General features: G+C 34.7%; 1 protein-coding gene across 3 annotated transcripts in view; it reads left to right on the forward strand.

Annotated features, from left to right (window-relative positions):
* The window catches only part of THEMIS (thymocyte selection associated), a 225,432-nt gene that overhangs the window by 5,904 nt on the left and 205,409 nt on the right, over positions 1-14,119 (forward strand). For 2 of the 3 annotated variants that reach the window (XM_010358400.2, XM_030929107.1), the window contains exon 1: positions 11,388-11,721. In XM_010358400.2, the coding sequence (XP_010356702.1) occupies positions 11,631-11,721 (91 nt within the window). In that variant the 5' untranslated portion in view covers positions 11,388-11,630. Of the gene's footprint in view, positions 1-11,387; positions 11,722-14,119 lie in introns of those variants that run through there. The other variant, XM_030929106.1, reaches the window with a different exon arrangement.

Below are 14,119 nucleotides of genomic sequence, written 5' to 3' on the forward strand. Positions count from 1 at the left end.
TGTGTATTAATAATTTAAGTTAGGCCATAGAAGTAGGTCATATTCCAGATTAAGAGGTTTGAGAATTCTCCAAGACAGGTTTGGGTTTCTGGTGGCACTTCTCACACCAATTCTGGATACAAGGCATCCCTGGGTCTAAGATAATATGGAAGCTTGGAAATAACAAGGTAACTTACACAGCTCTTCAATGATCTCAGCCTATATATGTGACTCAGAACTTGAGTAAGATGCAGATTGACTTCCAAAAGTTCCTCCCAAAGTTAACTCAGCCTATTCCCAGGAATGAACAATGACAGCTTGGAGGTTAGAAGCAAGACAGAATTGGTGAAATCTCTTTCACTGTCTCAGTTACAATTTTGCAATGGCAGTTTCAGCCTCATCTGAAACAAGACAAGTTCCCTCCACTTATGAGCCTGTAAAATCTAAAGCAATTTAGCTACTTCCTAGATACAATGGGAGTAGAAACATTGGGTAAATACACCTATTTTAAATGGGAGAAATTGGCCAAAACAAAGGGGTTACAGACCTCATGCAAGTCTGAAATCCAATAAGGCAGTCATTAAACCTTAAAGTTCCAAAATGATTTCCTTTGACACCATGTCTCACATCCAGGTCATGCTGACGCAAGAGGTGGGTTCCTATAGCCTTGGGTAGCTCTGCCCCTTGACTTTGCAGGGTATTGCCCATCTTCCGGCTGCTTTCACTGGCTACCATTGAGTGTCTGTGGCTTTTCCAGGTGTGTGGTGCAAGCTGTCGGTGGATCTACCGTTCTGGGGTCTGAAGGACGATGGCCCCCTTCTTATAGTTCCACTAGGCAGTGCCCCAGTGGGAACTCTGTGTGGGGGCTCCGACCCCACATTTCCCTTCTACATTGCCCTAGCAAAGGTTTTCCATAATGCTTCTGCCTCCACAGTTAACTTCTGCCTGAACATCCAGGCATTTCCATACATCCTTTGAAATGTAGGCAGAGGTTCCCAAACCTCACAACTGGAGTGGAAGGATAGAAATAAGCAAAGGAGGAAGGCTAGAATGAACCATGAAGTATTGGATTAGAGTAGGCAATATCAGTGTAAACTTACGTTTACATTCTTACATAAATACAGATGAAGACATGTAGAAATATTTTATGTGTGTATACAGTGATCAAAGCTGAAACAATTTGAGCACAAAATAAGTTTTAAAAGTTGTGTTAGATTATAACTTAAAGTATAAAATACATATCCATGAACCCATGCTAATATAAATAAAATCGTGATTAAATAAATACATAAATGAAGGAGAAGACAGAAAAATCTCCTGTAAAATTCTCCAAATTATTTATGTAGATATTCCTCCCTCAAGGAGCTACAGTGTAAGTTCCTACCCTTTAAGTGTAGGCTACACTTAATGACTTGGTTTCATGGAGAACAGTGTGAAAAGAGGGGAAATGTAACAATACTGTGGAGAAACTTGGCAAACACTAAGTTAGTCAGATAAAGTTAACATTATCAGTAATAAATTACGTTGAGAGCCTATAACTTTGATATGACAGAATGAGAACTGTAATTTACCTCTGTGGTCTTCCTCCCCAAACCCATAACCCAAGGTGAACCATGAGAAAAACATCAGACAAACTGAAATTGAGGCACATTCTACAAAATGCCTGATCAGTATCACTCAAATTGTCAAAGTCATCAGAAACAAGGAATGCTTGAGAAACTGCCACAGGTCCCAAGAGCCTAGGGAGACATAATGGCCAAAGGCAATGGGGTATACTGAATGGGATCCTAAAAAGGAAAAATGACATTAGCAAAAAACTAATAAAATTTTAGTGAAGTATGAAGTTTAGCTAATAATAATATTTCAATATTGGCTTCTATGTTGTGACAAATGCATCATCATGATCTAAAGTGTTAAAACAAAGGCAACAGTTGTTTGTATGGGTATACAGGAAATCTCTGTACTACCTCTGCAACTTTTCTATGATTCTATAACCTATTCTCAAATTAAATAATTATCTTAAAAAATTATGGTTGCTGTATTTTATAAACTCCATTTCAAATGTGCAGTCATCTAATTATCTTCCCTAAGGCACGGTGATAGTAGAAACAGATTCTCCAATTCCTTGCTCTATTCAGACAGCTTTATGGTGGAAATAACATTGTGGGAAAGGATAAAAATATTCAATTACTTTTGAATATGTGCTATCAGAAAACAATACTTACATAATAAGATTGCAACTGTTTACAGCAAGAATTTTCTTCCCTAATAACAAATTCTTGAGGATAAATATGTAATTCCCAAGAATGAAATAAATACATCTTCTAAGACAATGAGCTTACAAAATGATGAGGCTTATTGCAAGGCTTTCAGAGTTTAATTGGAAAACAGACACTGAGAAGGTAGTCTGAACTATGACTATAATTCTTTATAAAAAATCATTATCTATAACAAGCCTTTTACTTAATTTAGTTTTAGCTAGTTTATATATTTAAAAAAGGAAATTAGATGCACTAGAAAGTAATGAAAGCTAAAGCTATTATTTTTCTATAAAGTGAATCTATAAATCTCTTCTGTTGTTACCTTTTCAATACCTTTGAGATTTTTTTTTTTACTGAGAGTTTCTCAAGATATTAAATTTTGTGGTTAAGTGTAATAGTCTCTGCCCAGATTTTTCTGTTACTGGATCTATGACTTTTCCAACTTTGAAAATTATCTCAGGCAAATTGCGTATCTTTACCTTAGTTTGTAAAAGAGGAGCACTTTTGAGAAACAAAATGTCCTTGACCATGTATTGCTGATCTATCAAGTGAACAAAATAGATTCTTCAGGTTTTTAAAACACCTTGGAAATTAGAATCCTGACCAACCTGCATCCATCACCATTCTCCCTTGTGTGTGTAGTTGTTGTTTTATGTTTGTGTGTTTGTTTTTGTTGTCATCTCTGTAACTTTTCCCCATAATCCATTTGACTGGGACAGTTAAATATGCTGTTAATATTACAAAACTTTGATTACCTAGTGCATTAGTCTGTTCTCATGCCACTATAAGGATACCCAAGACTGGGTAATTTATAAAGGAAAGAGGTTTAATTGACTCACAGTTCTGCAGGACTGAGGAAGCCTCAGGAAACTTACAATCATGGTGGAAGGCGAAGAAAACATGTCTTTCTTCACATGGCAGCAGGAAGGAGAATGAGTGCCAAGTGAAGGGGGAAGCCCCTTGTAAAACCATCAGATCTCGTGAGAACTCACTCACTATCACGAGAACAGCATGATGAAACTGCCCCCATGATTCAACTGTCTCTACCTGGTCCCACCTTTGACATGCGGGTATTATTACAATTCAAGGTGAGATTTAGGTGGGGACACAGAATCAAACCATATCACCTAGTAACTTCCCTGACTCAGTCTAGTGGCACAGGTGAAAAAAAGTTATTTATAACTCACAGTTTCATGTATACATTTGTCAGGTAGGCAAATGGTCTGTTGCCCAATAAACTAAATGATTAAAGAAATACATATCCTAAGTTGAATTTACTAAACTAGATAATTTGTATTTAATGCATATTTTAATATTTTATTTTTATAATATATACTTAATATATTATTTAATTTTTAGATCTGAAATCTAAGAGGAAAACTTGATTTTTTTGTAAACATTTGGCAACTTATCAGTGCTTAATTTGTAATAGATAACTATTTTAAATGTTTTAAACTCTATTTTTAATAATGCAGGACTGAATTGTTTCCGTGAGGTTCTAAAATGTTATCACATCAAAACGCAAATGACATCTTTAAGTTTCTCTCAGTTATAAGAGATAACAAATGTGCAAAAAAAAAAAAAAAAAAAAAAGAGAGAGAGAGAGAAAAGAGCTGTTAAAGTGGGCATACCCTTTCTACAGGCATATTGCAGTTCAGTTTTTCACAAATGCTGTATAAAAGTCAGAGGAAAATGTTAGAGTTACATCATAGGACCTCCACCATTTAAAGAGAAAAACTAGAAAATCTCTTATGAATATAAGGGCTTCATTTTTTATTTCATGGTTCTGAGGAAACGTTGAGTCCTACAGCAAGGGAAAATGTCAGGGCAGAATTCATACGGTAACACCAACATTCACATTGCACTTTGCAAGACATTTCAACCTGTGCTCCTGTTCCGTGGCACCAAGCAATAGGCAGAACCGAGTGTAAAAAATACACAGATCCACTCATTTGAGTAAAGTCTCCTTATGGTGAGCAGGCTCATCTACCTGACTGCTTTTTACCCTTTAAGATTCATCTGAGGAACACTCTTCCTGGGGAGACCCCTTCCTAATTCTTGAAGTTCCTGAACAGTATACACTGGATTGTGATTCTTAACTTGTGGGCATGGTTGGCTAAAATGTAATGTCTCTAAGGGCTTATTTATATTCTCAGTGCCTTGTATAATGACAAGTGTAGAGGAAGAGTTCAGTGGTTTGCTGAAAGAACAATTAAACATTAATTTAGACAAAAGGATGATCAGAAAAATACACTGACATGGGAAAAAACATGAATCCTATATTGAGTTTCATTCAAAAGGAAACTAAAAGTGCTGGGAGGCAGGAGTTTCTTTGAAAACCAGGTGGTGATGAATGAACACGCTCATAGGCTGTTGCATTTTGTATGTTGCATTTTGACAAAACAAACTGTTGTGTTATTGTAGGATTTTATTTTTTTCAAGGTTATGAAAATCATTCATATTCATTCCTATAAATTAAGAATGAAACCCTGTCTTTACTAAAAATATAAAAAAAATTAGCTGGATGTGGCACCAGAGCAAGACTCCATGTCAAAAAAAAAAAAAAAAAAAAAAGAAGAATGTACAGATGGTTGGAGACAGAAGAGAATGGTGATCAAGGTATTTCTAACGGAAGCCATTTATGGCATTGGGAACATTGATGGTGGGTGTTCTATGATTTTGTTAATCACACACCCTTTCCTTCTCTTTTGGGTAATTAGCTCACTTATTTTCTTTGAGATATTTCCTTTTCCAACTTTTTTTGTGATTTAGCTGAGATAAGTGCCTAATAAAATCCAAAGTAGAGCCCATGAACCTGAAATGATGGCAAATTAGTGTATTTCATTTTCTAGTCATGATGATTGGCTGAGACATATACCTGTGAGCCAAGTTGGATCAATCAGAGCTTATCCTGGGACTTTTCCCAGTATGACTAGGAGAAAGTAGTCTCTTCCATTGTGCTTGAATTTATGAGATACAAATCTTGAGCTGCCAGGTGTCACACAACAGCAGGATCTCCCCAAAATGTTGCTCATGCAAAAAAAAAAAAGCCAAGCCTAATGCCCTAATGATATTGTATGATTCCCCAGAACAAGTTTATTTTGTAGGTAGAAATACTGTAAACCTTTCAATGATGAACCAATAAATGGCACATTTTGGTTAATCCAAAATCACAGGAATGATTCCTATAAGCCTATTTTTTTCTTCTTTAGAAATAAACAATGAAAAGAAAGTTTCAGAGAATGAGTGATTTAGATTCCAGTTAGAATAACCTCTAAGGTTTCTTCTTCTTTCTTTCTTTCTTTCTTTCTTTTTTTCCTGATATTATCTACTTGGAGATAAGGGTTTATTCTTTTCTCAGAGAAATATTACATTACACTCAGATATTATAATATAGTTTTAAGCCTCTACTATTGAAGTTTATTTCTCCGCTTGTGATTATTATTATTATTATTATTATTTTTGACATTCACCCAGTTCTGCTTACTTTTTAGGAAAGCAACTATAGATAATTTAGCAAAGGAATTGGTATCTTATGTAAAGTTTGCTTTGAGCCATTTTTCTTTTTCTTTTCAACAATACTTCTCTTGGGATAGAAATCATTGGCACTAATGATGCTAACCATAACTTAATCATAATTTGATGGTCAAGTCCATGTCTGTTCTTTAGTGGAAATTTTAAGAAGATGCATTAAGTAGTAGCAAGCCTGGTGTGAGGACAAGATTTTTTTTTCAATAGGAACTTCCCTGTTTGAATTATTAGGGTAATGTGAAATGCATTTTTTTTTCTTTTCTTTTCTCCTCCTTTTTTTGGTCATTAAAATAATAAATGCTTCAGTTGATGGTATAAATAAATCTTTGTGTGTATCTGATTATATCTAAATGTGAAATTGCTACGTCAAATTGATTTCAAGATAGATCACAACAGTTTGTAGTACATATGAGTGACTAAATATTGCACTGTTAACAGTATGAATTTTATGAATTAAATATTTGCTTTTTCTGTCAGGTTGGTTTTTACTCTGATTCCGTTCATTTGATTAATTTTGCTTTAGATATTTTTAAGCTATATTATTTAAAGCTGTGAATTTTCTTCAAGAATTGGTTGGCTTTTCATTATTAAACAAATAACCTTATTATCTTTTATAATCCTTCTTTTCTTTAAATCTAATTTATCTAATATTGATGTAGTTTCACGAGCTTTCTTTTACTTAATGTTTTATGGTATATATTTTCCCATTTTTTCATCTTTAGACTTTCTATAAACTTGTAATTAAATTGTATATTTTAAGTAAATTTATGTGTTTAAATGTTATCTGCCAACATTAGTTTATTATTTGAACTATTAAACTATTTACTTTTTATTTGTATATTTATTTCATTTCAATTATTTTAAGAGTATAATTGAGTTTATGTATACCATCATACTATATGCTAGCAATTTTGAGGTTCTTTTTCCTTTCTTTCTCTTCTTTTTTGGATTAATTTTATCATCCATTTACTACATTTTAGTGGCTTTCCTGGAAATTACATGTGTTTTCATTCATTTAACTCTAGTATTAAACATTACTTTTGCAACTTCTCTAGAAGTCTAGTGCTTTAGAACATTTTAACTTCATTATCAGTTTTGCTTTTGCATTACTGCTATGTTTTACAATATATTTCATGAATTTTATATAGTGCAAATATATTCCAAACTCCATAAGCCATTAATTATTGTTTTGGGAACTCAATATATTCAATTCACTGACATATTCACCCTCTTCATTCCTTCCTGTGGTCTTGATTTTCTGTCTGAGATCATTTTACTTTCGCCTGAAGAACACCCTTTATAGCATTGCTTTTAGTGAGAGTTTACTGGTGATGAATTTTCTTAGTTTTTGTTTGTCTGAAAATGTCTTTATTTTGCTGTTGCTTTCATGCTCTTCTGGATTTAGAATATTGAGTTGGTAGTTATTTTCTTTCAGCATTTTAATGATGCTATTCCACTGTTTTCTACCCTTATTGGTTTTTGTTAGTAAGTCAGCTATCATCTTATTGGTGATCCTTTGAAAGTGATGATTTCTTTCCTTCAGAATGCGTTTAAGATATTCTCTTTGACGTTGGCTTTTTGACGTTTTAGTATGATGTTCCTTAGTGTGCCTTCTTTTGCATTTATCCTCCTTGGTGGTGTTGGCAGGTCTTGAATCTGTGGATTGATGCCTTTTTCAGCTTTGGAAAATCTTCAGCTTATATCTTAAAATATTTCTTCTGCCACTATTATTTCTCCTCTCATGTTGGGACTCAGTTTACATGTAAGATCTTTCCACTATGGCTGAAATATCTCTCTGGAGAGAGAGATAGAGAGAGAGAGAGAAAGAGAGAGAAAGAGAGCAGATCTTTCCTATGCTGCCATTTCCAGTTCAACAATCCTCTATTACTGTATGTCCCATTTGCTGTTAAAACCAATTATTGAATTTTTAATTTCAGTTACTGTATTTTTTAACTCTAGAATTTTCATCTGATACTTTCTATAGATGGCAGTTCTTTTCTCTTTCTTGTCTTCTAGTTTTGACCATGTTTATCAAAATTACCTTAAATTGCAGGACTAATAATTCCAATATCAGAATCACCCCATGAGTTTGTTTCTGTGGTCTCCCTTCTCTCTGTCTTTCTTTGTCCTGTCTTTTGGCATTCCTATTCATTTCATACTTAATTATAGATGTTGTATTTTTAAATATTATAGAAGTTCTGGCTGCTTTTCCTCAACAGGAGGATTTACATTTGCTTCTATCTGGCAGCGAGAATAGGGGCAGACCACTTTAATCCAATGAGGGATTGAGCTAATTTTAGTCTAAGCTTCAGTTTTTGTAAAGCTTGTTCTATTTATAGGCAACCCTTTCTCTTAGGAAGCAGCCTTCAGGAGCCCCAACTGAGAACATAAGCATTCTCCTACTTATACTGCTCCCTCCTTGGCTGGCCCTGGCTTCCCAGTTCTGCAAGACTGCTGAAAGCACTCCTTGGCTTCTTCAGCTTCATACCAATCATGCTCTTGTTTGTGTCTCATACAATCAACCCTGTAGTGCTTTCAATGGGCAAAATTTTTAAGGAGAAAAAGTGGTGCTGAGCAACACATTTCTCTGGCTTTGCCTGGAGGACTTGCTAAGTCCCAAAGTCCAATTTCTTTTGGTCTCTTTTGCTGTGTGAAACTGCCAAATACTCAACTCAGGTTCTCTCCTCCTGAGCCACCAGTTTTTGCTCTGCTTCTCAGACTCTCTCGGTGCCAATTACTAACCCATAAAAGCCTTGAGGGAAAAAAAGTGCAGAATATGGAGTTCCTCTAATGGTTCTGCTCTGCTTTACAAGATCTTGCCTCTCATGTTCTGCACCCTGACAGCTCTCTTGTTTCTTAAAACAGCTTTTTAAAAAAGTATACAGCTCTTCCAGGTGCCTTTAGTAGGAAACGTGGTCAGATACAATCATAGCCAGAAGTAGAAGTCTTTGAATATTTTTATTTTGCATATTGACTAATAAGTGACCTTTACACACCTAAACTGTTGTTTATTTGAAATATATGCTTTTTTTTTTCTATTTTGTTCAAACTCCTTTTTGATTTACAAGAGAATTTCATAAGTTAGTTTTCAAATATATTATTAGTTTTTTCCTTGAAGACTTCAATTAGTACTCAAAAATAGTTATTTTCTTACCCTTTTCCAGCCATTTTCCTATTTTTCCCCTCTGGTTTATTTTTATTTAAATTTAATTTTAAAATTTACCTAACTTTAATTTTGCTGCATGGAAAGTTAGGAAAAAATTTTCCCCCAATTATTTAACAACCATTTGTTGAAGAAAACATTCTTTCCCACTGCCTTGGAATTTTACCTTTTTCAAATAGTAAATTATTATATGCAGTCTGGTTTTTTTTTTTTTTTTTTTTTTGAATTCGCGTTAATCTATTATTATACCTATAATGTGCTGTTCTAATGACGGAACTTCAGTAATTCATTTTACTACCTGATGCTTCAAGTACCTTCTCATTGCTCTTCTTTGTCAACCTTGTCTTGGCTGCTCAAATCAGGATTTTTTTGCCTGTGTGTCACAAGTGATTATGATCTGGTCTAAAGCAGTAGTAGTGGGGATATAGAGCAAAGACAGAGTGAGTGGTACTGAGTATTGTCATCTATAGGGCCTGATGGACTTAACGGGTGGAGAAAAAAAATGGCATCTCACATGATTCTAAGCCTTCCGGCTTGGGAAACTAAGAGAATAGTAATGTCATTAATTAAGATTGAGAATACAAAGAAGAAGATTATCACAGAGGGAGTGTCATCTGTTGCAAGAACAGAAGCAGATGGAGCCTAGTAATTGTAAGAGATTGCTGATACGAAATGGCTGTTTGGCTAGTAGGATAGAAATTTGACTTGGGAATATTAAAAAAAAAAAGTGAAATCCAGCTTACATTAGATATCAAATGAAATTTATTGTGGTATCAATTCTAACAGATTCATGATTTTTAAGGAGCAGTCCACAGAAGCCTCTTTCATATATTCATCCACGTGAAATACACTACTAGGCTGTAAACTGTGGGGAGGGGTATGGAAGGCAGACAGATCAAAGGTAGGAAATTTTTGGACAAAAAGGTTGCAAGTGAGGAATTTGAATCTAACGATAGTAAGCCTGTTGATGTGGTCAATCGTACATTCTACTTTTATAAAGAAAGAAATAAAGCTGGACAGATTATTGAAAATGCCAAATAGGATTATGAAGAGTTGAAACAGCTTTATAAGCTCCATATCAAAACTAGGCAGTATTTATCTTTCTAGGTCATTTACATGATGGCCATGGTAGAACTGAGATGTCCCCTGACCCTCTGTATCTGGCTATGCTCTCTGCAGCCTAAGGCCAAAACAGTTCATAGACAAGAGTCTGGAGTTTAGTTACTAAAGAGAATGTGTAGCTTCCTGACATCTTTCAAGTGTATACATACCAACCACTATTCTTTTTTTTTTTTTTTTTTTTTTTGAGATAGGTTCTTGCTCTGTCATTCAGCCTGGAATATAGTGGCATGTTTACAGGTCACTGTAGCCTCAAACTCCTGGGTTCAAGTGATCCTCCTTCCTCATCCTCCTCACAGCTAGGACTACAGGCATGTGCCACCATGCCTGGCTAATTTTTTAAAGTTTTTCGTAGTGACAAAGTCTTGCTATGTTGCCCAGGCTGGTTTTGAACTCTTGGGCTCAAGCAATTCTCCTACCTCAGCCTCCTAAAGTGCTGGGACTACAGGTATGAACCACTGTACCCAGCCTCAACCAATATTCTTTGACTTTACCTTAAAGAAACTTAGGAACTACCACTTTTAATTGTACATATTCTAAATATTGTTTCAGTTACATGCAAAAAATAGAGAGGAACAGGATTTTGAAGAGATCGATGTTCATGAGGTTTCTCCTGCTTCCTTTGATGCTGGTAATTTCTCCTCCTAAATTTCAACAAGATCAGAATTGTGCAATTGTGAACTTGGAAGAAATTACAAGATTGATTGGACTCTTCTACTTCATCTCCATTTAGTAAATAAAACAAATGAAAATCAGAAAAGACAAGGCTGAAGTTAGCCTGTAAATCAAAAGCAGAACTAAACCCAGAAAACCCAGGTTTCCTGACAAGTAATTTTAATACTTTCTACTATAGTGTAGAGATTAGAAAACTCATTTTAACATACTTTGTTAATTTACTGTATCACTTTGCATATTCTATCCCTACCCTACCCTCCTTTAAGATTCAGCAAAATTTTTAATGTGGAAGAATAAAAAGTGGTTTCGATACTCTCTCCAGAGTATACTATCAGAATTCTAAAAAGAGCTGACACAAAGCACTTTTATTACCAATTTTAATGTAAAGGCACTGACAGTATGCAAATAAGGCACAAAGCCAAGCTTTAGAAATGAACTAGAGAGATAATGAATTCACATGGTGCCATTTTTAAGATTAGACTTTAGTCCTATGTTCCTGTTCTTTGTTGGTGGGCAAGTCACAAGCAACTCTGACCTCAGTTTTGCTACCATAGTAGATGCGCACCTGGATTAACAACGGACAGAATGAGTTACTTAGCACGTCTCATTTTTTGGGCAGTGTCTGTTCACCCCACCCCCATCCTGTTCAACTTCAATGTCAGAAGGAAATGAAGCCACAATGTGAACAAAAAGAGCTGTAACATTTTTTGTCTCCTGCCTCCTCCCTCCCTCTTCACTGTCCTCCCTATATAGAGCTACTCCACCCCACTCTGGCTGTGGTGTGACATTCCTGCCTGCCTGAGGAAGAAATGGTGAGCAGGGGCTCTAATTGCAGACAAGTGTCACCCAGAAGCCACAAGTTTCTGTGAGCACCAGGTCTACAAACTACCCAAGGCATAGCAATGGCATTATCGCTGGAAGAATTCGTCCACTCTCTTGACCCCAGGACCCTACCCAGGGTTCTAGAAATCCAGGCAGGCATCTATTTTGAAGGTAAGCACTCTTCAATACCTTTACTGGCTAGAACATTCTTGTAAAGTATACACTCTTGAAAATTGGAGCGGGGGAGTTTTAACAGCAAATATATGAGTTCTGGTAAAGGAAAGGCGATCACAAAAGAGAGAAAGTAATGAACTGACCAATGAATGGTCAAAAGCCAATGGTGTTGGAGAGGGGAGAAACTAGACAGGACTCTAGGATAGACAGAAATAAGAAACTGAGTGAAGATTCTTGAGCTTTCTGTAGGCCTTGAATGATGAACTATTTCTACCTTTGCTTCGAAATTGGTTGCAATCAAGAATAATAAATTTAGTTAACAGCATTTATGTTTCTACAATATAAAAAATAAAATTGAGCTTGCTAAAACAAAAACAACTATCAAAGGCACAGTGTTTTGGAAGAAGTATTTCCAAATATTTCCCAAACTTTTAGCTTCTAAATGTTGCTTATACCAATGTTTTTCTCACTCTGTAGTGGCCTAACTCTGAATTCCTTAAATAATGAACATTTTAATTTGAAGGTATAGAAATTATTACTACAAGATAATTTTTAAAAAATTGATGTAGAAAACTCAGAGTTCAATTAACTTATTGAATAAGATAGTGAGTTTTGGTGTAACTTACTATGTTAATTCAGGTAAATGAACATTAAAATCTCCAATATACAACCCAGAATCTTTACATGGTTAGTTTGAATATACAGAATACAATGAATAATTTGTAGGTGATTTCTGGCCTCAAGAGTGGTAGAACTGAAGTAATTGTAGAATCAGATCAAGACAAAACTACCAGGAAAATAGTTTTGGTAGGCAGGTCTTTCCTGTTCATAGACAAAATAATGTATTACATGTTATGTTGCAAAGTAAAAGAAAGATTAACATGTCAGCTCCAGTTTATATATACACACACACACACACACACACACACACACACACACACACACACATACTTGCAGGTGATGAATTGATATGGGCTGTTACCAGCTTAGCATACAGTTTTATTTAACTAATTTGTAAGCTGATTTTTGGAATCAGACTATGTTTTGCCATGTGTAATCATATTATCAGTGTCTCTATTTCTAAGCCAGCCCCAAATCATTTTTGGTCTCATGGTTTGTGTTTTTTAGGCTTTATGTAAGAAGTCTTTCTTTATGTCTACTTTAAAAAGATATTTTCCTATATTGTTTTTTATCAATTTTACAATTTTATATTTTGTATTTAGTTTTCAGTCTATTTGGAGGACACCTATGAATTGTACAGGGATCAAATTTTAGTTTTCTTTATACAGTTCACTTGATTTCCAGGTACCATTCGCTAAGCTGACAATCTTTCCGCCATTGATTTTTGTTGCCTCCTTTAAAGCATATTATGTGTTCACCTCTGTATCAGTTCACCTCTGTACCAAACACACTATTTCTGTAACTATGGCCTTGGAATACGTGTTAATATAGAAATGATGTATAGACCAATCCCTGTTTTCAATCCTTTTTTCCTAAATTGGCTTAGATATTCATAGACTTTAAAAAAGTTTTTATAGATACATAATATATATACATATTTATGGGATACATGTGATATTTTGATATAGTGTATAATGATCAAGTCAGAGTAATGGGGTTATTACTCATCACCTCAAACCTTTACCATTTCTTCATGTTAGGAACATTCCAATTCCACTATTCTAGTTATTTTAAAATACACAGTAAATTATTTTTAGCTATAGTCACCCTATTGTACTACCAAACACTAGATCTTATTCCTTTTAACTGTGTTTTTGTACCCATTAATCAACCAACCCATCTCCATCCCCCTCCCACTACCCTTCCCAGCACTTGGTAGCCATCATTCTACTCTCTGTCTCCATGAGAGCAGTTTTTTTTTTTTTTTTTTTTAGCTCCCACAAATGAATGAGAACATGTGATATTTGTCTTTCTGTGCCTGGCTTATTTCACTTAACCTAATGTCCTTCTATCCATGTTATTGCAAATGACAGGATTTCCTTCTTTTTTGTGGCTGAATAATATTCCACATTTTCTTTGTCTATTCATCTGTTGATGGACATTTCAGTTGATTTCATATTTTGGCTATTTCTTTTGGAAATATACCCAGCAGTGGGATTACTAAGTTGTGTGTAGTTCTATTTTTTTTTTTTTTTTTTTTTTTTTTTTTTTTTGTGAAAACTTCACACTGTTTCTCATAGTGACTATACTGATTCACATTCCCATCATCGGGTATAAACGTTCCCTTTTCTCCACATCCTCTCCAACATCCATTATTTTTTATCTTTTTGATAAAAGCCGTTTTAACTGAAGTGAAATAACATCTCATGACTTTTTAAATGAGTTTTTATTAAATCAATTCATTCTGTAAGAAATCTAAATGGGATTTTCATTG

The sequence above is a fragment of the Rhinopithecus roxellana genome, chromosome 4 (genome assembly GCF_007565055.1).
Source record: "Rhinopithecus roxellana isolate Shanxi Qingling chromosome 4, ASM756505v1, whole genome shotgun sequence".
In the NCBI taxonomy this organism is placed as follows: Eukaryota; Metazoa; Chordata; class Mammalia; order Primates; family Cercopithecidae; genus Rhinopithecus; species Rhinopithecus roxellana.